General features: G+C 39.2%; 2 protein-coding genes across 2 annotated transcripts in view; one reads left to right on the plus strand and one right to left on the minus strand.

Annotated features, from left to right (window-relative positions):
* LOC118404609 (steryl-sulfatase-like) overlaps positions 1-6,168 on the minus strand; it is a gene marked incomplete at its 3' end in the record, with an annotated part of 36,226 nt that extends 30,058 nt beyond the window's left edge. The window contains 1 exon segment of the mRNA XM_035803819.1: positions 5,998-6,168.
* Positions 6,169-6,471: 303 nt separating this feature from the next.
* Positions 6,472-24,497, plus strand: LOC118404981 (sphingomyelin phosphodiesterase 4-like). The gene is made up of 16 exons (XM_035804380.1): positions 6,472-6,692; positions 8,383-8,466; positions 8,733-8,831; positions 9,349-9,465; positions 10,301-10,403; positions 12,752-12,937; positions 13,538-13,749; positions 14,340-14,399; positions 15,212-15,402; positions 19,661-19,858; positions 20,242-20,365; positions 21,019-21,311; positions 21,744-21,993; positions 22,322-22,456; positions 22,864-22,992; positions 23,751-24,497. The coding sequence occupies exons 1-16, from the start codon at positions 6,555-6,557 to the stop codon at positions 24,087-24,089; spliced, it is 2,658 nt and encodes an 885-aa protein (XP_035660273.1). The 5' UTR covers positions 6,472-6,554; the 3' UTR covers positions 24,090-24,497.
* Positions 24,498-25,885: the final 1,388 nt, after the last annotated feature.

The raw sequence follows: 25,885 nt of genomic DNA on the forward strand, positions 1-25,885 counted from the left end.
CACCAGGACAGGTATGCTCGTTTTTAGCACCAGGGACAGGGATGTTTTTTCAGTACCAGGGACAGGGATGGTGTTTTCAGGGACAGGGATGTGTACAGCACTAGGGACAGGGATGGTGTTTTCAGCACCAGGGATAGTATTTTCAGTACCAAGGACAAGGATGGTGTTTTCATTACAAAGGACAGAGATGGTGTTTTCATTACAAAGGACAGGGATGGTGTTTTCAGCACCAGAGGCAGGAATGGTGTTTTCAGCACCAGGGACAGGGATGTTGATTACTTTATAGAGGTTGGAACAAGCAGGAGTGTAATTTGGCGAGTGGGTGTATGTGAGTGGGCCGGTGGGCTCAAAGTAGACAAGGAAGAGATCTTTGAAGTCCTTTTTCATCAATATAAATGTACACCTAATTTCAAATCACTGTGGTCATTACTTTCCAATTAGTGTTCTCTTACTTGAAAATTAGAATGCTAGTGGTGAGAAAAACAAGGAAGGGTGAACTGTTATCAGTATGATTGCATGGGTTACTGTGTTACTCATGCCATAAACTTTACTGTGAGTCTACAAATAAAGTCGTTGTCAAACATTTGAAGAGGACTCTATTATGTATTTCAACAAGAAAGAAGTGTCTGAATTTTATCAGAGCAAATCGATTTGCACATTTCAGGTCACAGCTCAATTGTGTAGATGTTTTCTCATCTCTTTCATGCATGTTATTGTGTGTCGCCTTCATAGTAATGATCACAACGATCTGGATTTTGGTACAGGCTTTATACTTTACAACTTTGCTCCGAAATATCACCTGTGCACGTTATCAAAAGCAGGGCTCGAAATTCATTTTGGGGATTAGGTGCACTGGTGCACCCAGCTTAACAAATTGGGTGCACCAAAAATTTTTTGGGTGCACCACTTAAATTTAAGTAGAATGTCAAGAAAACCTAATAACAAAACTTAGTTACAAGCTATCAAATTCTTATACAAGTAGCATGACAGACATTTTTATTATCTTTCTAACACTTAGATGTCAAGAATATCATGTATACTAGCATACTTGATATCTTTCCATACATAAACCTATGAAAATATAATAATAATTCATGACACTGCGTGCTCGAATCTGAGTGTATGAGCTTGCAAATATGTTCACTGAGTACATTACCCTTTATGTATGAGTACATGAATACACACGTTCATGAACCCAATAGTAAGGTCAAAACAAGGCCTTGTTCCTTGTTTCACTAGCAAATAGGTATTAATTTTAGTTTGCTTTCAAATCAAAGCTGCCGTTGAAAAGAGTCGAATTGGATCGATGTTCAAATATACGGAACACTCCTTGTCAATTTGAAGGTTAAATCATCACTAAGAATCGGGCTGTTCATCTTCAGGAAGATTTTATTCAGCTCAATTCAAATTGGCCGTTCAAGTTCAAGAGATTTGATTGGCATAGATGTTGCTGAGTGTGAGCAACCTGTTGGTGAGTAATACTGTAAATACCTTTAAGTTTGGGGGGATTTAATTTTGCGGAAGACAGAAAATGAAATGTTCGTGGTGGTTTCGAGTTCACAGTAGCGCCATACCGTGCATCGACACATTTTACAATACTGTCAAATATTTGACAGTATTGTATATCTCAAATATATCTGACAATGTATAGTGTGTACATGTAGCGAGAAGGGGGTGTTCTAGGCGGCACGAGCAGAAGACAGAAGGAAAATGTTCGCGGTGGTTTTGAGTTCACAAAAACAGCAAACATAGAACCATCACAAAAGTTTCTGTATTAACAGTATGCCGATAGTGTTCCTTAAGGCGCATGCTTCAGATTAATTTCACAGTTAACGAGGTCATTAATATTTATACCTTAACCTTCAGGCAAGCTGCCACCCGAATCTGGGTGCTAGCACATACATGTAATTATCTGATTATCCTCAGCTTTGATATCAAAGTGACAGATCAAAAAGCTTTCCACGACTCCTTCAACTAGGGGTGGGTGAAGTAGGCAACCTTTCATCTTTTGCAAAACAACTCATTGAGATTTTTTGAATGGATAACGAATTATCAGACTTCAAAGCAAATGGATCAAAGTTTGAAGATTTGTTTCATAATTGGACGGTTGATAGCCTATGTTGCAGTATAACTATAAGAATGGGGCTAGTTTTTATTTTAGGGGGCATACTGCTTTCCATGGCAAACTCCCTTTCCCGGCATAAGAAAACATTATGAGCCAACATTGAAAACCCCACCCTGCCACCTAAAATAAAAATTAGCCCCGATCGAAGACTGCAATGGAGGCTAGATGGTAATAAGTGCTATAATTTCTTGCAACACATGCACAAAGCATCAATAACTAGAAATCAACACCACAGCATGTCCACAATCAAAGATACAAAACCAGGTCATGCTGCAGTACACAGGTCAACCAACAGAGAGCCCAAAAATACACTAAAATTGTTGGGTAATCACAACACCTACCAATGTAACAAATATCATTGCAATCTACTGCCTCAGTTTGTTTTAATTTAGTATAGAGACTTGGTAAAAATGGCTATCAGTATCAACTCTAAGTACTCTTTGCTGTAGTTATTTTCATGGATTAAAAAACCCCAAACAGACGAACGCCTGTCGGTAATATCTGTTCATTTTCTGTCCAAAATCTGGTTCACTGATTTCTTTCAAGTCAGTTTTTTCTGGATCCATCAACAAGAAAAAACAGTTTTGTACCAGTACACACCTCTATTGTCAAATGCATGAAAAGGATATAGAGAAAGGTAAACATGACTACAAATTGCGTTCTTCTTATTACTCCCATGCATGAGAAAATTTACTTCTTCCAGAACTCCAATACAAAAAAGAAATTGTTGTTTTGAACATCAAATTTAAATGATTTTGGCATAAAATTCATGCTACTAAAGCAACAGGCTCAGAACAAAAATATCAAGCAAATATATTTCATTCTGAGACTCCATACACATTTTTCCAAACGTCATATTTCATATTTCAATACTGTACTTGCTTTTCCTGTTCCTATTTTTCATGTTTTGATATTGTAACACCAATTACTAGTAGCCTTCCTGTGATGCTACTCTAGATCTCAGTGAAGAAAATTTGATTATATTTTCAATATTGGCTAATTTCCAAAACTCCAAGAAACGGGGAATTTCCTTGGTGACGCACTATCAGTACACTTTGATTAAGATGCAGAGTAAACCTTTCGTGGCCTACTTTCAGCAAATGGTAGATACAAAATTAGTCTGAGCTGCTGCATCTAATTTGCATTTCCTGGTTCACGACAAATCTGTGACTTTAAAGTATATAGAAAAGGTGATCCATGGACAATTTATGCAAATGATGACCTATTAGTAATTTGAATAATCAAAGGGAAACATTTATGATACATCACTCGAAAACCGTTGATATTATTTGGTGAAGAGGTCTTAAAACTGGTAGATGTCAGATCTAAATATGTCTTAGGGTTAAACTTAAAGAATACCCAGTCTTCACATTTTGCTCTCACACATATTGCACTATAAAGTCATGTATACCATTCCCCTTCAAACATATGTTTCAAACAGTAAAGTAGCTTTGAATTTATTACTTTTCCTTTCACATGCTTTTTTATGTAATCATAACACAATAAATGCCATACGGGTATTTTGCTTTAATGTTTGCAAAACATATAAAAGACTTGAGGCATACTGGTATTTTCTTTTCCTTGCTTTCATCCAACTGCTGTCATCTCTTGTTAGTCTTTGATAATATAAAATGTTTGATGTTATACCATGTTTATTTGTTTTCATGATTTTCAGTGATTTGAGGATGAGGTCCAAACAGAAGTAAACTAGCATAAAAATAACAAAAAATTTTCTAAAGATCATATTCCATGTCCATAGCTTCAGACATTTTATAAGTAGAATAATGTAAAAAAAAAGATGAGTTGAATTTATCTCGCAAAACTAACAGTCAATGTATTGTCAGAAAACTTAATGGCTTTGGCTTACAGTTTTTTAAAAATCACACAATATCATTATAGTGAATATCATTTTAGTTTAACCCAATGTTGCATCCAGCCACTTCAATCTAATTTGTTACCTTTTGTATCAGAAGAAAATAATGGCAAATTATAAAATCAACACCCATGAATAATTTTACCAGGTTGGTAAATGACTGATGAAGTTCTTCAAATTCATAACCACATAATTATATAATTTTATAACTAACAATTTCAAGAAATTTGATAATTACAAGGACCCATCAAATGACAACATGTGTCCATTCTGACATCCGGAAGTGAAAAGGTTCCTAAAAACTCATTTTAAGTGTTCCTCAGGGAGTCAATTAAAAGCAATGATAAACGAGGGATCTTTCATCTTATGTTTGTAGGGCAAGTTAATTGGCAGCGCTGTTCACACATCCGTACCAGGCTGCGTTTTTATTGGACAAGAAGGAAATGACCCAATTGATCTAGCCATAATTGAGTGGCTCCAGACCCACTTGGGCAAAGTGTGGGGGTTGCATTCATCATTACCTCCATGAACTATCAATTATATTTTCACAAGCGTTTGTCTGTCTGTCTGTGTGTGAACAAGATAACTCAAGAACGGCTGGGTGGATTGGTTTCATACTTAGTACATGTTGATGGGGTGTGACAGAAGCTGGAAATGATTAGATTTTGGGCCCCCTAACAACTTTCCATGGTACTGTAGCACACAATTTTTAAGTGTTAGATAGCTCCTGTGCTCAGGAAGAAGTGACATGAGTTTGGGCCCCCTAGCCACTAGTTTTAGGATAGCAGGGGTATTTTGTCAAAAAAATTCTGGAGAGGATAACTCAAGAAGGAAAAACGCCCCTGCAGTTCTGCAATTAAACGTTAGGGGGCTGAAACTTTACCCACTTTGTCATGATGCTTAACGCTACCTACCACCTAAATGTCAAGACCACAGCATGTCCAAGACAAGAGATACATTGAAAAAACTCATATTATAGAATATTTTCTGTAATTATGCAAATGTACTCCTATTTTGCATACAAAAGGCACTTTACAAGACTTTCTCCCCTTTGCACAGGTGAAAATGAGTACTTAGCTTTGATTATTTTACCTAATTAGTTCTATCCCTCAGATAGCACGTTAAATGGTGGTCACGTGCTTGAGGAGTCTCAGCCACACCTCGGGCACATCAAAGAACCCACTGCACTTATCCAAAAGAGTAGGGGCTTTTCCCAGTGTGAGTGGATCAAATAAATCTGTCCGGATATATACAATGCAGCTTGTACCATTTGGTACAAACCTGGTGTGTTAACGCTAGTTCACCTTTATTCGCAGGGTAACCTAAATCCGTTGTACCTAAAAACAGTATATTTCGTGATAGTAGATGGACGGTGGTTTCTAATTGCCTTTTTTCAATATATTGAAGTGTGAGACCACCGTCAGTCGACTTATTTGTTTCTTTGAACCTCTATTTATTCATGAAAGCTTGATATCACGAATTACCCTAGTTTTTATATACAATGGATAAAGGTTACCCCGCGAATAAAGGTGAACTAGTGTTACGCCAGAAGGTGGTTTACCGGGCATGCAAAACGAACAATCACAAACACAATTTGTTGCAAGCACACACACACAAAATCAATACATGTAATACCAAGGAGTATTAAAGGTAATACCTGGTTATTCTGTAACATGTAAGACTGTGTGGCAATATACATAAAGCGGTTTACATGCGTGAAAATACATGCAATTGCAATTAATCTGCGTGACACCTACATGTCATATTTTACAGTACATTACAGTACAGGTTGTGAAATGGAACTCATTGCCAGTCAAGAGGTCGTGAAAGCTATAGCTTCAAAACAAGGTTGGATTTATGCTGGAGAAAGAAGAAGTACGGCAAGCGAAAGCTAAGGAGGGTAACTCCTCAGGCACCGGTGCTGCCTACTTTACCTTACCTAGCAATCTTCAGGTATCTTCAGGTATTAACGTTAAATGTAAAGTAAAGATGCACCTACCTCGTATTCCGCCTGGACAGAGGTCGTTTGGCCTGTGCTTCTGCACGGAAGATAAGTGGCACTATATGTCTTGAAGAAATGGCCTCTGCTATAAGACTTCACGACACCATACCTGCTTGACGTCTGGCGCACTCTGTACCAAAGATCAACTCATGCCAATGTGATCATATGGCGGACGGGCCCACTAGGATTTCGGGAAGTTCCAAATTGATATTCAATGTTTTTATGAAAGTAAGTGATATACTACTTATGTATTCTCTACATGAAAGACATTATGAAAGATATGAACTTACAATGTCTTTGTATTGAAGCATTTCATGACCTTCTTATGATATTATTGTTATTCAGTTAGTCAATAAAGTTCAAATAACACCCCTATATGAAATTGACTTCATCTGCTGACCTTTGTTCTTCGACCTAAGATTGTTTGTTTTTTTGCGTTCTTTCTATGTTCTGAATATTCTGTGACACAAATATAACTTATGACTTTCATTTCAAACGCAAAAATAAAATAATTTCTGCTATTTACTAGAAGATAAATTGATTTTCATCCCAAAATGGTTGTAATCATGAGATCATATGGTAGACACCATGTACGATATTTTTCGTACAGCGACACTTTTTGGTCATCAGGTTACAAAAGATCCGACATGGTGGCCGTCCCTAGCGTCAGTGGCGGGTTTTCCAGTATTCAGGTAAAATAAAACGTTTCTTCTCCTCTTTTAACATTACTTCTCGACTCGTTTTAGTAGTTTGTATGTACAAACTTGTATTTTGTACATGCTATGTCGAATTTAAAGTCATCTTGAGCATCCACAGACCACAGTGTTAGTTTCCGCCAGTTAAACTTTGATGCCCCCCTCCCCAGTAAAACTGAAAGTTAACGAAATTTTCTATCATCCATGGAATTAGATAGGAAAGACTAAAAAGAAATTGTACTTGGAAGTTACTAATATTGCCGCAAAACTACCGAAGTCACGGGTTCCTCTCTCAGCACTCGGTGTCCAGTGCGGAAGGTGCCTTCCGCACTGGAAGTCTTGTGCCGAAGTTACGTCCGCACTAGGTGTCCAGTGGTGACACGACTTGAGCACTGGAAAACTCCGAATCAGCACTGGAAACCGAGTGCTGACAGTACCTTCCGCACTGGAAAACAAGTGACGACAATTCTCCCGCACTTGAAATTGAGTGCTGACAGCCTGCCTCCGATACGTTGTAATATTTGGCAATGTTAATCATTAAAAAAAAAGTTATGAAGTATTGACCAAAATCAACACAACCTCCCCAAATGTTTCGATGATGGTATGATAGACTCTGCCACTAGAATCGCCACTCCCCCAATTTCTAGTAGCTTTGAAGTGTAATGTGATGCACCTGGGAAATGCAACATGCTAGGATGGTTTCCATGCCAACCTTTCCCTTGGCACGCGCCGGTGGCGGCACAGCTCATCATGCACACACAGGCGGTAGATGTCAACAAAGACTATGAAACCTGCACGCGCCACTGCTGACTGACGGCAACTTTCAACAATATAAACAACAGATTTGCGTGGGGAAAATGATAGTTTTTTTAGATCCCGCTGTCGTCTAAAAGCTTAAACTCAGCACTAGAAAGTCCCAGTACTTTTTGGACACGAGCACTAGAAACCCAGTGCTGAAAGGTCCTGAAATGATCATAGCACTCGGCTTCTAGTGCTGAAGTGATCTTAGCACTCGGCTTCCTGTGCCGAAAAGTCACCGAGCACTGGAAAACCCAGTGCGGAACCCGTGACTTAGGTAGATCGGCACTCGGTTATCCAGTGCTGAATGACCCCCGCACTGGGTAACCAGTGCTGAACGACCTTTCAACCAGCCTTACGCACTGGAAGCCGAGTGCTGAGCGGATTCCAGCACTGGAAAACGAGTGCTGAGCGGACTTCAGCACTGGAAAACTAGTGCTTAGACAAGGTTCAGCTCTTGAATTCCAGTGCTGACGGGTCTTCAGCACTCGAACAAAGCCGTTCCGCACTGGAATTCCTGTGCTGAAGATTCTTCCGCACTGGGCCCCTAGTGTCGACGTCATTTTCTCCACGAATTCCGCACTGGGCGCCCAGTGCGGAACCCGTGACTTCGGTATACTTGCAATATTGCCGTATATTGAACTGTTTTGTCGGCGCGACATATGTAGCTACCGATGAGTGTGAAAGTATGTTTCTAACAATCCGGATATCCATGTTGCAACAAAAAAACTTTGTCAACACGCACACGATCAAGTTCCATGGATCAGAGCTGTTGACGTGGTCAGTTTGGAAGTGCTTGAACCCCACATACACGTACCTAGATACATGCCTTGTACTAGTAGTTTAATACAAATTTGTACAAATGACAGTATTCTACTACCATTTCCAGACCAAGTTTAATGCAGCCTTGGCCCAGAAAATCCCACAGAGATGTGCAGAACTGACTAAAATCATTGATGAACATCACACCAAGGTATGTCAACAGTTTTACTGTTTCTCAAATCTGTGTTCAATTACTTCAATCTGTATACAGTAGTTATCTATTAACATTACAAACATGTATTTACACAAAAATGCAAAAAATTGGTTTTCTGATCAAATACTTAAGTATAAGTAACTTTTTGTCAAAACTTTATTGGCCAGAACTTTAACATTTGTAAATTGTTTTTTTTTATAATCCTGTTATTGAATATGATGATCATGAAAAATAATGTTTTCTTTTTGTGTGTTTTGATCCAGGACCTTCATTCCATCTACACCACTTTGTTGGAGAACATCTTTGGGTTTAACTACTACACAGGATGGGGGCTGAAGACTCTCAACAGGAAAACACAGCCAGTGAGTCCACATCAATACTTTCCTTCTCCAAATACATTATTGTGTTTTTGTTTGTTTGCAATACATGTTTGTATGATTCATGTTTTTATTTACAGGAGCTTGCAGACTACAGAATTTAAAATACCATAGCCAGGTTGCCCAGTACTAGTACATCATAATAGTCAACAATCTCGGCCAAATGCTACATGTACATGTACATGGCCATGAACATTTTAGGCTGCCACAGGACCAAGGCCTTATTCACAAGCTCTGCATACATCCATTCTGATGACTTTAATTGTTCAACATTATTACATGTAGTTAAGTTTACAGGTCCTTCGGTGTAATGTAAACAGCTGCTACCACGCCGTGTGCCTGCGAAGCTGGTGTGTTATGCCGAAGGGCGGGTTTACCGGCTATATATATATACAGATACAGATACAGATACAAACAAATTATACGTAGTGTGGGCTAAGCAGAATATAAACAGGTTTGACTGCTGCATTTGGCCATACATGCATGTTCCTTTTCTCTCTAGGTGGAGTTCAATACAGTGAAAGCATTCCTGTGTCCAGGAGGGCCCATGTTCAGGCTCTTCTACAAGCTGCAGTCTGATGCCTTCATCAGATATGAATTTCCTCTGTCCTGTTTACCAGTAGGTTCAACACTTACTTTTGAAGGTCTATGTACATGTATGATGGTGACTTACTAAAACAGTACAGCAGTGCCCCCCGTCTGTCATTGGTATATTGCACCTGAATGTTACATCCATACAAATTCAATGACAGGGGTACATGACATTTACATAGTCCTTTACTAGTATGGTAAGCTCAATTGAAATAATCAGAAGTATTAAGGTGTATAATTTTTTATGATGTCAAAGTTTTCTTGGTCCTTCAGAACCATTAATTGTCATATAATATCATTTTACTAAGGTCAAGAAATTTCTGTATAAACATTTTCTTTCAGCAGTATCATGTATCAGGGCTCAAAATTCATTTTTGGGATTAGGTGCACTGGTGCACCCAGCTTAAAATTGGGTGCACCAAAAAAATTTTGGGTGCACCACTTAAATTTAAGTAGAATGTAAAAAAAAACTAATAACAAAACTTAGTTACAAGCTGTCAAATTCTTAAACAAGTAACATGACAGACATTTTTATTATCTTTCTAACACTTAGATGTCAAGAATATGATGTATACTAGTATACTCGATATCTTTCCATACATAAACCTAAGAAAATATTTGGGTGCACCCTGTGCATCCAATTTACCCTGTGCACCCACTGAAATAAATTGGGTGCACAGCTCCAAATTTGGGTGCACCTGGGTGCACATGCACCCAGTATTTCGAGCCCTGTGTATGCATAGATATTGTAATTAACATTTCTGCAGTTTATTTATCAGTAGAGACTACATTGTATACCTACTACAGAATACCCCAAATGTTTGTACATGTGTTGATGAAACTTGTCCCCCTCCCCCATGTAGATCCCTACCAGGCTGGCCCTACAGGAGGGAGCTGTTCCTGTGTTCTACAGTAACAAACTACAGATGTTACAGCATGGACGTCCTGCCAGCTCACTCTCGCTCAGTATCCTTTATAGCAGTCCCAGCATTGTCTTATTTAAATCGTTCATACATTGTACTCAGGGTTTGAGAAAAATACTGTACTCTCACCTCTCAAATAGAAGTACCCCCTGGAATAAAAGTACCCCCCGGACAAATCTTCAAAATCTAATAAAAGTACCCCCTGGAATAAAAGTACCCCCCGGAAAAATACCAAATTGACATGTAAACTGTGTCCATACTACTTCTGTCCAAGAGAAGATGATCAGGTAGGTTCTTTTTACTTATTTATGCCTGAGTACCAATGGTTTTTGGTGTATTTTGGGCAACTTGTCAGCTCATGTCTTTAAGATTTACCTTTACATCTTAAAAATTTGTAGTAAGTAAATGATAAACTAATTGGACATTGTAAAAACACTTATGGCAAAAATTATTTTTGGCAAACATGACTATGCATGACTACATGTACATGTTTGTAAAATAAATAACCCCCAGTTCAGAAAGAAAGCTGGACAGCTCTAACAGTTTCACAGCCTTCCAGAGCAATCCCCAGTGTAATTCCTACAATTTAGAGCTCTTTCATTCATGCCATTCATTGTACTACATCTATTATCTAGGGGAACAGTTCACTTGAATGCAGGGAAAGAACACATTTCAAGTTAGAAAAAGATTCGATGTTTATAGAAATACAAAAGGGTATTTTGTAATATTGTATTTCAAAATACTGAGTGGAAACTTAGAGACAATAGTAAATTGTTATTTGGCCATGTTTATCTTTAGAAAAGGTTACGGAGTAGTAACCAAAATAAACACAACTTCCCCAAATGTTTCGATCATAGACTCAGCACTGTAGCCACTCCCCCAAAAGTGTTACATGCATGAGAGACCTGAGAACTCTGTTGGAGCAAGGATAATCTTTTAGTTTTACAACTTCACAAGCAGCATAAACTAGAATTTTTTCTCTATCCACAACTTTACCTGCAAGTTGGTAAAAAGAAATACATTTTAGTGTAGAAGTTACCAGGGAAAGATCGACATATAGCTGAGAATGCGACATCTAACAGAAATGTTGTGATGGTTCCCATGCCAACGGCACAACCCTAGTAGACTTCCCGGCTCCATGATCACAGGCGGCACCGGCTCACAAAGCTTGAGTTATTTAACTCCGCCCCCTTGGAGGCGTGTTCCATTAGGAGAGGTCTACATGGGCTGGCATCACTGCCGGCCTCAAACAATGTAAACAGAGATAAAATACATCGGAAATTTGAAGAGAACACACTTGAAACCTTTCCATATCTTTATTGGATTTTTTTTTTACTTGTCCAAGATTAGTTGCACACTTCTAAATTTACTTGCCGGTTAATGTGAAATCAAGCTAGTGGGTAATTTGAGACTTTTGCCGGAAAAGCTCTCAAGCTGCTTCTCTCAAGAAAACTCCGCCCTTCAGGGGGCGTTGGTCGCACGCGCCACTGCTGACTGTCGGCAACTTTCAACAATGTAAACAACAGATTTACGTGGGGAAAATGATACTTTTTAGATAGATTTAGTGAATTTTGAGCAAAAATACTGCGGAAATATGGGCAGAAAATTCCAACTTTCAATATTTGTGAGTTCCCTGGTTAGTCAAAAAAGCCCAAATTTGAAAAAAAAATAAACGTACCGTCTAAAATAAGGACGTACCGGGTGGATTCTGAGGCGGAAAAAAATAAACGTACCGGTACGTTTATTTGAGAGGTGAGAGTACCCACTCACTCACACTCACTATCGGGGTTAACGTCTGTTGTTCCCCATCCCTTGAGAGTTAGACGTGCTTGTACGTAGATGAGGGGGCTTGATGGCAGCTCTCCAGCGTCCTCTGTCACTTGGGTTGACACTGTGTAGGTTGAGGAATAAATACAACTGTACTGGCTCACCTAAACATTTGTGAAGGGTTACGTACGCATGTAAATGTTCAGGGTCTGGGCTCAAATGCCACCAATGTTGTAAACTTGTAGTAGAAGGCACTTTACAGGACTTTCCTCACTCCACCCAGGTGTAAAAATGGACACCTGACTTTGGTTGGGGAGGTGTACAGGCAATGGAAGGAGAGGGATGGGTTCTACCTCACAGTACCATGCTAAAAACCCACTGTCCCTACAGCCCGTAAAAAGGCTATGGGACTACCTTTACCTTTACTGTCTTTTAGATGAGAAAAATAGCTTTTGGAAACCCTAGCTTTGAAACTTTGTTAACTCATGAAAGCTCAAATTGGCCTGTAGGCCACTTTTCATTGAGATCACTAGGGAAGAGGCAAGGGTCAGACAAAGTATATAACAGAAATAGTTTTACATACATCATTGTATCTTGTGCCATCCTTAACCCCTGTCTTCCCAGATGCGTTTGAGTATTTCTTCTTCCAGTTTGCATACTTCATGGTTCACCCACAGAACCACAAGGTGATGAACAACTGGGTCCTACCTGCCGACATGCTGTACCCGTGTCTACTGGAGGATTATCTCAACCACTTCCTCCCTGTGCAGGGGGAGCCTCCCACACTACCCAACACTGGCAGTCCTATTGGTAATCATTGGTTTGTTGTTTTGCCTGACCATATCAGTAAAGATTGCTCAAAGATTGGGCACATTAACTGATTAAGCCACAGGCCATTATTCAAGTGCTCGAAATGAAAGTCCATTGCTGGCAAAATGATTCTACAATTGTAGCAGCACAAAGTTCTTGAGCTCGTACAGGTCTTTGTTTTTTCTGTTTGTTTTACATAACCTGAGTAAACAGTCATTAGGTGTAACACACCAGTTTTCTACAATGAGTACAAGTTGCGTAAGACCCGACTGTAACTTGTACATGTAAGGTTTGATTCCCTCACAATTGGGAGGACCTCTACTCTTTTCGATGCATGTAAGTGTGGTGGGTTCTTTAACATGCTCATTAGGTTTTGCTGTCCTCAAACACAGGACCTCCAGCTTTATGTCTCATCTGACAAGATGTCCCTAACCAAAGTTAGTTACTCATTTTCACCTGAGGTAATAGAATAGGTATAAAGTGCCTTTCCTATGGGCACAACATTTGAGCCTGCAAAGGATTTGAAATCAAGAAACAATAGGTTCTAAATCAACAACCCTAGCCACAAGACCACTTTGTCATGTTTTCTTGTGTACACAGGCAGCCCCCACTCCCCCTCCCACGTCAGACAACAATCCCCGGTCGGACCGTACCACCAGGGCCTGTCTTCCCCCTACGGGAGTCCGCACGCCAACGTGCTCGTCAGACGAGCGCTCATTAGCCAGGGTGTGGCCGCGGGCGATACCGGAGTCCACGAGTGCTGGCTGTCCGAGAGTTTCCTGCAGATTATGGCAGAGTTCTGGTTAAACCAAGTAAGGCTTGATACATGTACATACATTACACTTACAGTCAACTCAAACCTGTACTAGTGACCTCTACATAAGGACCACCTGCTGGCCATTGTGGCCACATTTTATTGGTTTTATGAAACTTCATAACAGTAACCAAAGAACTTGATCACTAGAAATGATATACATAGTAGCCACTTGCAATTGTCTACTCTAACCATTTTATTCAAGTCCCAAGCCTTGTGTTGCCCCCAAACCAAAATCCTCTTCTTATGTGTACATACTCATTTGCTTTTATAGCATTTCTCACATCATTTTTTTTATTTTTCTAAATCATTTATTTGCATAGATTTTGCATTTGTGTTCAGATAGTTTGCCACTTTCTTTTGCTAAATAACATCAGATTTAGTTTTGCACATTTTGCAAGCACAATTCCACATTATCTTTTTACTTGGTAATTATATTAAGTTGTTTTGTTCTTGCTTTTGTTTAAAGCTTTTATTGTTAGATTTGCTAGATTAGCCTTTTTTGTTTGTTTGACTAACACTGCATGTTGTAACTAACCCGGCTTGTACTGAGTGTTGTGTTGCTTTACTTGTTTGCTGTTTTATCAGAATGCACTGAGGATCCCCACAGCCCAGTCAGAAGGAAAGTCTGCAACCTCACAGGGTGGTGTAAGTCCACTGTAAACATAGCTCACTGGACTCATACACAGATTCATGACTGTAATGTTAGCTCGCTGATCTCCCACAGATCCATGACTGTAAACATAGCTCACTGATCTCATACTCAGATTCATTACTGTAAACATAGGTCTCTAATCTTATACACAGATTCATAACAGTTATCGTAAACATGACTCACTGATCAGATACACAGATTCATGACTGTAAACATAGCTCACTGATCTCATCCACAGATTCATGACTGTAAACATAGCTTACTTGCATCATCCTCAGATTCATGACTGTAAACATCTTCTGATATATTACCGGGCCTGTAAACATTGCTCACTGATCAGACAGACGGAGTCATGACTGTACACATATTTCGCTTATCTCATCCACAGATTCATAACTGTAAACATAGCTCACTGATGTCATTCTCAGATTCATGACTGTAAACATAGCTGGCTAATCTCATCCACAGATTCATGACTGCTAACATACATGTAGCTGTGATCAACAGTCATGACTAAACAGAGCTTTAAAGTTTAAATCAGTATGAATAATCTAGAAATATCTGAATTTAAGGAAATGGCAGAGTACAAAATAGTCAAGATACTCTTATACTAAACAGTAATAGAGACATTACATCAGTAATCATAAATGTTAATAATGATTGTCATAAAGAATATGAATTAATTTTATAATCTATTCTAATTATATGCTGCTATAATTACAGAAAGAAAGAATAACAGAAAACAATAGTCACTAATTTAATGCCAGTTTCTGAGAAGAAAGTGATTTTTGTTGTTGTTATTTAGAATTCTCTGGATGTGACGTACCGCGACCTTGCACAGCAGTTGAAGGACAGTTTCATGCCCAGTAAGGACCACGTGCGGATCGTCAGGATGCTGGTGAAACACGTGCACTACTTCGCTAACAGCGCCAAGGAGGTGTCTGTAACATCGCCTTATCACTCTCCCTCACTCCCACCCATTGAGGAACTGAAAAGGTAAAGACTCTGTCATATTTTTTATTTGTTTTCCAAAATCAATAAACTGCAAGGTGTAGCACACCAGTTTTGTAGGGCATGTATTAACTAATTCAAAAGGTATCGAAATTTGAACCCATTGAGGAATTGAAAAGATAAAGCCTTTTACATTTTGTTTAGTTTTGCAAAGTCATAGACAGTTAAGTGCACACTGAGTAAGACTAGAGTGATATTTTCCTCCAGGATGGACCCATATGTACTGGTAAATGGAAAAAATTCTATCAATAAACTGAATTTGGCTACCCAGGCATCTGCAAATATTAATAAACAATAAACAATTAATCTTTGTACCTGGCTTAGCTTTTTAGAAGAATTGTCTTTTCTTTCCATTGCAATGGCCACGTGACAAGAGTGTTCGCCTTGTACTTGACAAGCTTTGGGTCTGATTCTGGCCAAGACATACAAAAGAATTTTTAAACTAGAAAGGCCGACATTTGCTTAAGAGCAAATACAGCATATTTCAGCCATACCCCTTCCCACGCAACATTGGACGGTTCCAAATCACCCCTGCGCAAAAATGGAACATCCTCTTAACAGTACATTATCCCCCAAAGTGGACTGGTATTGTGAATTGATTCCAGGTAAAACAGAGCTTGCTTCTATTTTTCAGAAAATGACAATAATCACACCTTCCATTCAGAAAATTTTCATCATGACTGAAAATTGTTGAATGACTTCATGTAATGTTATTAACAATTTTCAGTACGATAACTAGGTGTAAGTTTACAAAAGTATAAGCTCCTTGTGATGTGGGTACATTTATTATTGCAGTGAACTTTTTTTATTCAAGTAGGGCATACGATTTAATAATTATCAAGCAGGTGCAGGTACTGTAGGAGCGTTCGTTTTCTTCAAGCTGTAAAACTGTTAAACTGTTTTTAAATTACTTTGTATGCAATCAGCCATCGAGCCTATTCTTATTTTAGTTTAACAACTTCCTGCCAGACCCGGAAGATACGATTGAACCTTGTTCGAGGGTTTCTTTTCGTCTGTCTGGTCAGTCTGTTCATACCCTGGCGCTGAGAGTGTTTTATTGGGCTGAAACTCTGGCAGTTTAAAGTTACTTACAATTTAAATGTTCAAAGTTTATGTCAAACAACAACAGCACTAGGAAATGTGGCCACTATAGACAGGTGGTCACTATAGAGAAAATGCTGATCTATTGACTAGGAGCCATACGTTACACATGATTTCAGTACACTGATCATTAATCATATAAACATTGCACAGGTAAGCCAATTGTTTAGATGTACAATTAAGTTCAAATAATTCTGAAGAGAAATATTGATGAGAAAATAATCATTCTCGCCACTGTCTAACTTATAATTACGTATCAAAACTAAACGCAGATTTTCTAACTAACGCACCTTTCGCCGACTTCATCAAAGGACCGCCGGCTATCAATCAAACACGGCTGTTGATTAGACTTAGAGTTTCAAACAGTCATGTGCTGTGTGCCAGTTGACAGCGAACTTCATGCTACGCGATGTTTTACATTGCTTGGACCTTCTTTCCTACAGCGGTGCTTCTACAAAATATTTAGACTGTAACACTGAGTCCCACATGTTTTATAGAATAGAATTTGACGCAGAACAGCGTTTTTTGCTGGGTATTTTTCTTGAAACATGTCCGTGGGAATATCAGCGAGGCGGCGACGTAGGGATATCAGACCGTCAACAAAAGTCGCACGGCGGCTAACGGCGCAGCGAAGATACTAGCGCTATAAATAAGCGCTTCAACTAAGGATGGCAACCCGTACAATATTTTTGTATACTGTTGAGCTAAGTAAAGTTTGTTGTTTATGAGGTTTTAGTTGTCTTTGAAGCTTTGACCCGAAATATCTTAAAGTCAAACTGCTGAAGAGAAGTAAGTGACTGCTACGATTATCGTAGATATGGCCCTAAAAAATTGATAAAAGAAGCCTTCTCAATAGTCTAAAATGCAAGAGCTTCCGGGGGGGCTTCGCCCACCTGGGTCCCCCTCACAGTGGCCCTGCCCCTGGACCCCGCCTGGGACATTCGGCGGCCCCCGGACCCCTGTCCGACGCTTTGAAAAAATCCTGGCGAGAAGTCTGTACGGCCTGAGTCTTCAAGTTAACGTATTGTGTGGTCCCGCTTATGAATATTAATTAGCCTTCGCTTTCCTCTTCGCTGATTGGCTGAACCATTAATTGAATTAACTCTTCCTGCCGGCTAGACGCAGGTGCAGATGTCGGCTCTGTGGGGTGAACGTCCGAAAGGTCATGGCATGGAGAACGAAAGAAAACCAATTTCCCCTAAAAAAGTGCTGTAATTAAGCCTTTTACAGTACTTTATGCCAAAAATTTTACTTGGATCATTTTACCAACTATCTTATGCCTATCTATACCAAATGTTACTCATACCAGGGTACAGGGGTGCAAAATATACCGTTATAAGACCGTCAACAACAGTCGCACGGAGCTAACAGCGCAGCGAAAATACCATCGCTAGCGTTTCAACTTCGGATAACAAGTTATAAGTACTGTTGAACTCAGTAACGTTAAAGTTTGTTTTAGTTGCCTTTGACGGTTTGACCTGAAATAGTGTTACGCTAAACTCCTGAAGAGAAGTTAAGTGACTGCTGCGATTATCATAGATATGCCCCTAAGAACTGATACAATATAAAGCCTTCTGAATAGTCTAAAATGAGAGAGCCTTAGGCGGGCTTCGCTCCCCCTGGCGGGAACACTGCTATATACGGGATCATGAGGCCCCACTTATGAATATTAATTAGCCTTTGGCCTCCTCTTCGCTGATTGGCTAGGTCTTTGATTCAATTAACTCTCCGGCTGACGCGCACAGGTGTGGCTCTGTGTGGGGTCACGGAAGGTCACGTCAGGAGGCCAAAAGAAAACAAATTTCCCCTCAGAAAAGTGCCAAAATTAATCATTTTAAAGTTGTTTATGTCAAAAATTTTACTTGATTCTTGTTACCAAGTATCTAATGCCTATCTATACCACATTTCAGGTCATTTAATTGTAATACCAGGGTACAGGAGACAAAAGTGTCCTTTTTTGGTCAAAAATTGGCCAAAAATCGCAAAAATAAGCATTTTGTTGCACTGTACACCAAAAGTGTTATTGAATTTATATGAAGGGATTATCAAGGCACATCTGTGTCAAATTTCAGCTCATTCGGTTGCAATACCAAGGTACAGGAGCCAAAAGTGTCCTTTTTTGGTCAAAAATTGGTAAAAAAATCGCAAAAATAAGCATTTTGTTGTACTGTACACCAAAAGTGTTATTGAATTTATATGGGGGCATTAACAAGGCACATCTCTGTCAAATTTCAGCTCATTTGGTTGTAATACCAGGGTACAGGGGCCAAAAGTGTCCTTTTTTGGTCAAAAATTGGTAAAAAAATCGCAAAAATAAGCATTTTGTTGTACTGTACACCAAAAGTGTTATCGACTTTATATGGGGGCATTATCAAGGCACATCTCTGTCAAATTTCAGCTCATTTGGTTGTAATACCAGGGTACAGGGGCCAAAATATACAGTTTTGGTCTAAAATTGACCAAAAAATCTCAATAAAATCATTTTAGAGGCAGATATGACAAAACTGAGAAAAAAGCATCAAGGTATTGGCCCATTCTACCCCTGTGCCAAATTTCAGGTCATTCGGTCCAGGAACGGCGGAGATGAATCACTTTGAAGATTTGACAGGAGAAAGAAGAAAGAAGAAACATTACGAATACAATATATTTCACCATACTATGTATGGCTGAAATATAATGATACATGCTGCTTTCTCTGCCAAGAACTCGGCATCTGGGAAAGAGTATGGTACAGAGAATATAGTACATTTACTAGTGGACTGGCCCCCTACTGTTGTGATTGCACAAAGTTGTGTGGAAAAGGGCTACAGAAACGGAAGTGTTCTTTTTTCTTCCAGAACGATCATCCCCCAGTTTGTGCAGAAGAAGCTGTACGCATTCCTGCGGCATGGGTTTGACCACTGGCCATTAGACCACACCTTCATTCCTTCTGAAGCTTTTTTTTTAACATTAAACTTAAGCAATTTTCTCCATATTTTCCCCAGAGCGATCATCCCCCAGTTCGTACAGAAGAAGCTGGACGCGTTCCTGCGGCACAGGTTTGACCACTGGCCACTGGACCACACCTTCATTCCTTGGGATTTGAACATTAAACTTAAGAATATCTAAAGCTTGAAAGAAATTTTGTCCCTATTTTCTCCAGAGCGATCATCCCCCAGTTCGTACAGAAGAAACTGTACGCGTTTCTGCGGCACGGGTTTGACCACTGGCCGCTGGACCACACGTTCCGCCTGATGCTGGAGACGTGGCTGAGTTACGTCCAGCCCTGGCGATACTCCGACCCCAACAAACCCAACCTCCCCGGCAGGGATAGCAGGGACAAGATGAACCCGGAGAAGTGGTAATAACTCTTTTGAACATATAAATTCATTTTCTTCTCATACATATAATGGGTGAATATCAGAAGCATCTTTTTGTTGTAATATTACACTATACATCTTCATGGAACATAACAGTTGGGGCATTCTGTACACTGTCAGGAAGACTGTACAACTAGTAGTTGTACCTTTGAACTTTACAATTGTTCTCTCTTTTGCATAATAGATAATGTGTTTTTAAGTATGCATTTTACATAAGGCCTGTGCAAAGATACATTGTAACTGCTAGTTAGGTCTAAAATTTGCAGCATTAGAAAAATACAAATAAATCAATGTATGTACAGACTGAGAGCTTCTGCTTAAATCAGTTGACTGGTGTATAATATCCTTGTTGTTCCTGTCCCAGGGCCCAGTTTGTTGCAGACAACCTCCTGTTCTACACCAGCCTGTTCCACGTGTTCCTGACCAGAGTCTTCCGTCTGGACCTCAGCTCACCTCGCAATGCCTACATGCTCTTCAGGGTCGCAAAGGTAGGGGGAACTAGATTCAGTTTATCATGAAATTCAGCTATATCCAGCTTGTGCCTCAAACTCTGCACACACACCCAATGACCAGGTCAGGTTGAGGTATTCATGGTAAATGAAGCTTTATTGAATGATACAACGTGTAAGTTATGGGTAGTCTAGGTGCCAGCCTTTCCAGCTTTGATAAATACTGGAAGCATTTGAAAAACATATTAAAGCTAAGGCAGGCATTCAGGCTACATTTGAGTACATACATATTACTATGGACAAAAATTAAGCAAATGAGTAGCTAAAAATTAGACTGATCCAAATACTTGGAAGTTCACATTATGGAGATGCAATGTGAGCAATGCATCAAAGTTCTTTTGAGGGGAGTAAGAGAGGCCATGTGCTTCATGTTTCCAGAACCTTTATTATGCGAGGATGACAATTCCAACACCTGTTTATGTCATAATATACTTCAATGAGTGTACTTACCACCCAAAAATATGAAACTGGTATGTTACACTGTTTAACAGTAACTGTTGTGTGATATAGTTTAAAAGATGTGTGATACAAATTTGAAGATTAGTGATGAAACCAATAGTTCAAACAGAACATTTCCATTTGCACAATTTGAAAAACACTGAAAGAAGACTTTGTGTTGTATGTTACCTCAGGTATACGGCCAGCCCAATCTTGCTCAGGTGATAGAAGACTGTGAGCGAGACCTGTGTGAGCCCGTCCCACGTATGACCCCCGTCCGGAGACACGGGCGGGACGGTCTGTACGGCGAGGGCGCAAGTTTCCTGTCCCCGCCATCCACCAACACAGCGGCCATACTGAGAATGCAGTGCCTGGAGCTGGAGTCCTCAGGGTTTGAGTACAAACTGATGTTTGGTGAAGAGACCAGAGGTTCAGTAAGGACCCTTCAAGTTTTATGTTTTGACAAACCTTTGATCACAATGAACATGTAAATTGTAGATCTATCATTATGATTATACATGATTGTACAACACAATTTTTCTTTCATTTACAATCTTTTACAATTTTCCTTGTATCCTACAGATGATGCGCCTGTTACTTGGCTTATCTGACCTTCATTGATGAAAGTTGTTTGTTTCTGTGGTTGGCATCGTTTCTATTATATGATTTTCCTTGTATCCCACAGAATGATGCAACTGTTTGTTGGTGCATCTAATTACCTGGATGTCTAACCATTATCGATTAAACTTCTCTATTATTTAAGGAAATGTCTGCAGTTGCCATTGTTTCTGAAGACGATTTTCCTTGTGCCCCACAGATGATGCAACTGTTACTCAGCATATCTAATTACTTGGATGTCTAACCTTCATTTATTAAACTTCTCTTAGACTATTTTATAATTAAATGTTTGCATTGTTTCTAAAGATGATTTCCCTTCTATCTCACAGATGATACAGCTGTTACAGATCTTGTGCCAGGCCCGCCGTACAGCACAGACCTTCACCCAACCCGAGGACAGCAGCACCAGCCTACTGGCATGGATGGGGCTGGGCGGACAGACCGAACCATCCGCCGCCATGGGGGACGGGGAGGAGTTTGGAGGGGCAGACCTGCGCAAGCTGGATGTACACTTGGAACAGTCCATTCACTTCCTCTGCATGGTTTTCAGGGTGAGTTTTTCTGGTACTGAACTAAAGGTCATAACAAGTTGATTTGTTTGTTTTCAGGTGTTTTAGATATTTAGAAAGAGAACTTAAATCATACTCAGTTCACTCAGACTTTCCCTTCAGATTTTTTAAAACCCTAGAACCTTCATGTTATATTTTGTATGAAACCTTTACTTTAGTTTTTCAACCTTATTTTCAGGGGCTCACTTAAGAATAAATTGATAATGTGTGTATCAAATTTTGGTTGAATTTGAAACTGGGAAGGTTAAATTGCTGACAATTGAAGGCAATTCAGATTCTTTGCATCTATTGTTTTGTTTGTTTGTTACAGATTGACCCTCCAGCGACCCAGACCGAGGCCTATCTCACCAGTCCTGGGGGCAGCCTGGAGGCTGATCGGACTCTACCACCCGACTGTACACAGGGGGAGGCAGGACAGGTCCTCACTCCTAGAGGCAGGTACCAGGTATGAAAATACACCTAAAAATTTATCTTGACATATTTTACAGTCCAACATGTCTGGGTTTTTTTTTACCTACATGTTTTTGCTCTATTTGTTTTTGTGTGTGTTGACTTGAAATTTGTTTCTACCGGCCCGGGTCCAAGTTTGTTCCTGGTTGAGAAGGAACCAAAGAATGGCAGGATGCGAAAGTTAACCTTGCTTGCATCCAAATTTTTTTCACTAGGCTGGCAAATGGACAGAAGCCCAGGGGTGTGCCCAAGAGTGTAGCATGTTATAATACTGTATGTGTGAAATGGACATGGTTATGTTATACATGTATGTCATTATAAGAATTCTAAATATTTCACAGACATCTTAGGTTTCTTGTTAGATATCATTAATGACTTTGACACTTTTCTTTATATATCTAGATGATGAATGGGTTAAGAAGATTTGACATTGGTTACCATGGTGATCCCGAGCTTCAGCCAATCAGGAGCTACGAAAACCCCACCCTGGTCCGAGCCCTGTACAAGGTGTCCACCGTCATGAACCAAAGAGTAAGTCAACTTGGAACAAAACCTTCTTAAGTTCTTGTCTCAAGAAATATGATAAAGAAGCATATCTTGCCGTACCCTTGTTTCTTTTGGACTATTAAAAGATTGTCTTCCCCTCTTTTGCATATCAAAGAATAGTTACCGGTAGATATAAAAACCTGATCTCCAATGAGATCTAAACTGGCATAAAATAACAGATGTTATTTGAAATGTCTGTTTTCAAAATCATTTCCATGTTGCTGGAGCAATTACTGTTTGGCGTAGTATACAAAATGCCTGCTTGTGAAGAGTATTTGTAAAATATGAAGCCTGTCATGTATTTGTATATTAGGTCAAAGTGATTTCTTTCCTTGCTTCTAAATCATTTCAATGTACAGATTTAGAAAGAAATGAAAATTAAGGTCCTGAAGGAAAATTTTTATTTGCCTAAATTTACTATTCATACCCAGGCACAAATTCCCTCCATAGACTCTGTTTTCATGTCTATTATCCAGTTTAGCATCTTATCCAAATCCAAGAACCAATAAGTTGAATTGGATTGACCATGTACATTGTATGTATAATGGCGCATCCCCGTCTTGTATTCAGCTAGAAGAAAGGGTGTGCCACCCCGTAAGGGGCGGTATAACCCCAACGGTGCTGTAATACACCGTATGACCATGACTGACTGACTGACCTCTATTCATTGCTTATAGGAATTCCTGTGAATTATGTTTATTTAATGACCAGATTTTAAAATCAATCTTTCAAATTCTGCTTAGTTTTCAGACTATCTCCAGGCTATGTATCACAGAGATGACTTCCTCGGCAGACTGGCGTACCAGTACTTGTCTCCTCCGTACCCCTCCCCACCATCGCGCCTCAGTCCGGTACAGGCCGAGCGACATTCACTCTACTCCGGACGCCCGCGAATCAGCCTTAGGTTTCTCGCGAGTTATCAGAACCTGGGATATCTGTTGGCGTTTCTGCTCTTGGCGTACATGTTCTCCGTTGGGCCGCTGAAACTCGTGCTGTTTTTACTGTTCGGTCTCATCGCGTATGGAACTGTCATGGTCTTGGTTACATATGACCGATGGAAGCCACTCAAATACAGGCAGTGAGATGGCTAAAGGACAGGCCGGTTCATGACATTGGGAAATACAGTCGGTAAAAGCTATCAGTTCCTAGATCCTATGATGCAGATGTTCAATAGTTTGGGTGAAATAAAGTTATTTTTGACCAACTGAAATTCAATCCGTTTTCATAATCATTATTCCAAAGGTTTCATATTTGCCATTGTAGTACCTAGTCATATGCACTAACTGTAAAATGTTAACTGTAAACATTTTATGTTAACCAAAAGGGGATTAGTAAGATACATGTAGCTTAGTGAGGTTATTTAGGACATTTTGGTTTGTTTTTAGGATACCACCATTCGTTGTACATATTTCATAGATATTTCAGTTGTCTTGCAAACCATACAATTTTGTCCCTTTTAAAACCTATAATAATAAACCATTCTACGGACAGTTTCAGGAGTGGTTATACAATGTACACGTATGTACTAAATTAGCTTCAAGCTTATGTCCTAGCACACTGTTTAGTCCTCTTGCACATAAGTTGCTAACTTTTTACATTAATTGCCCAACAACAATACTCATTCTTGGGAGTGAAAATGGGTCAATGTGTTGTTTTCATTGTCCATACTGGGTCAGGACCAGATATGTTGAATTAATTCATTGAGATGTGTGAAGTAACAACATATAGTGTTAGCTATCAAAATAATTCATATCCCATTGTTGTTTTTCACATTATTGTTGAAAGTCAGCTGCAAATTTGTGTGAGTCACCATCATTGGCTGTGACATTAAGTTCTTTTGGCTCCTCCCAACCTGTAATGCCCCCACGTCCAGTGACGTTTTCCACTCTTAAATATCACATATCTCAAACCAACATAAATTAAAGTAAAAAAAACATGGTCATACGAGTTATCCAAAACAGCTTTGGAAATTTTATTTTATTCACATTTATTTAACGAGGATTTGACAAAAAGCAAAGTTGCTTATCTGGGTCTTCTCCTCTTACACATGACAAAAATAAGGACACACATACAAAATAACGAACACTAAATAACATAGTCAAAAGATAATGATAACGAAGTCAAAATAAACAAGGAAACAAGTAACAGAATGAACGTGCAGACGACATCTTGGATTTTGACTGATGACGTCATCAAATTAGCATAAATTACGAATATTGAGTCCTGAAATTTATGTCGAATTTTATAAGATGTGATAAACAATTATTTGCCAAGAAAACCTTAAAACTTAAATGATTAGTACAAAATTAGAAAATTTTGTAATAAATATGTCTGTCAGAATTCCGTTGCCATGGCAACATGAAAAATGATGAACATACTTTGTTTACTGAAAATGTTTGCTATCAACATTTTCTAAAAAAATACCAAGTTTGGTGGCCCTAAGCCATTCAGGCGCTATATGGCATTGAGACTGGTACAGGCATAGAAAAACCGCCTTCCCGGTCTGAATATCGTTGGTGTAAAATGTGGTCATGATCTTTTGCATAAATTATGATAATGAGCTAGAAGTATTCTCACCTAATCATGTCAGACTGTCCCACATAGAGTAATGAAACTATACATATATACAAATCACAAAAAGATTCACACAAAAAACTGTATTTAATATATAAAGTTTATTGCAAATTCATGCCCATTGGGCTAATTGCAAGAAAAGAATGACTAATTACATGAGATGAATAAATGTGGTCTGAATACATGTAGATAAACTAAATTCTAACATACACATATTAAGTGGATGAATATACATACGATACATAATGGGGTACTAAGTCTACGTAACTATTACAGGGATTGACTTCTTTCTTGAAGACATTTG

The sequence above is a fragment of the Branchiostoma floridae genome, chromosome 17 (genome assembly GCF_000003815.2).
Source record: "Branchiostoma floridae strain S238N-H82 chromosome 17, Bfl_VNyyK, whole genome shotgun sequence".
In the NCBI taxonomy this organism is placed as follows: domain Eukaryota; kingdom Metazoa; phylum Chordata; class Leptocardii; order Amphioxiformes; family Branchiostomatidae; genus Branchiostoma; species Branchiostoma floridae.

What these genes read in the sequence shown, in the direction of transcription:
- LOC118404981 (XM_035804380.1), top strand. Translation starts at nt 6,555, where the DNA reads ATGGTTGTAATCATGAGATCATATGGTAGACACCATGTACGATATTTT. An exon ending in GCGGGTTTTCCAGTATTCAG is followed by an intron (nt 6,693 to 8,382) that starts GTAAAATAAAAC and finishes TACCATTTCCAG; the next exon opens with ACCAAGTTTAATGCAGCCTT. An exon ending in TGCCAGCTCACTCTCGCTCA is followed by an intron (nt 10,404 to 12,751) that starts GTATCCTTTATA and finishes CTGTCTTCCCAG; the next exon opens with ATGCGTTTGAGTATTTCTTC.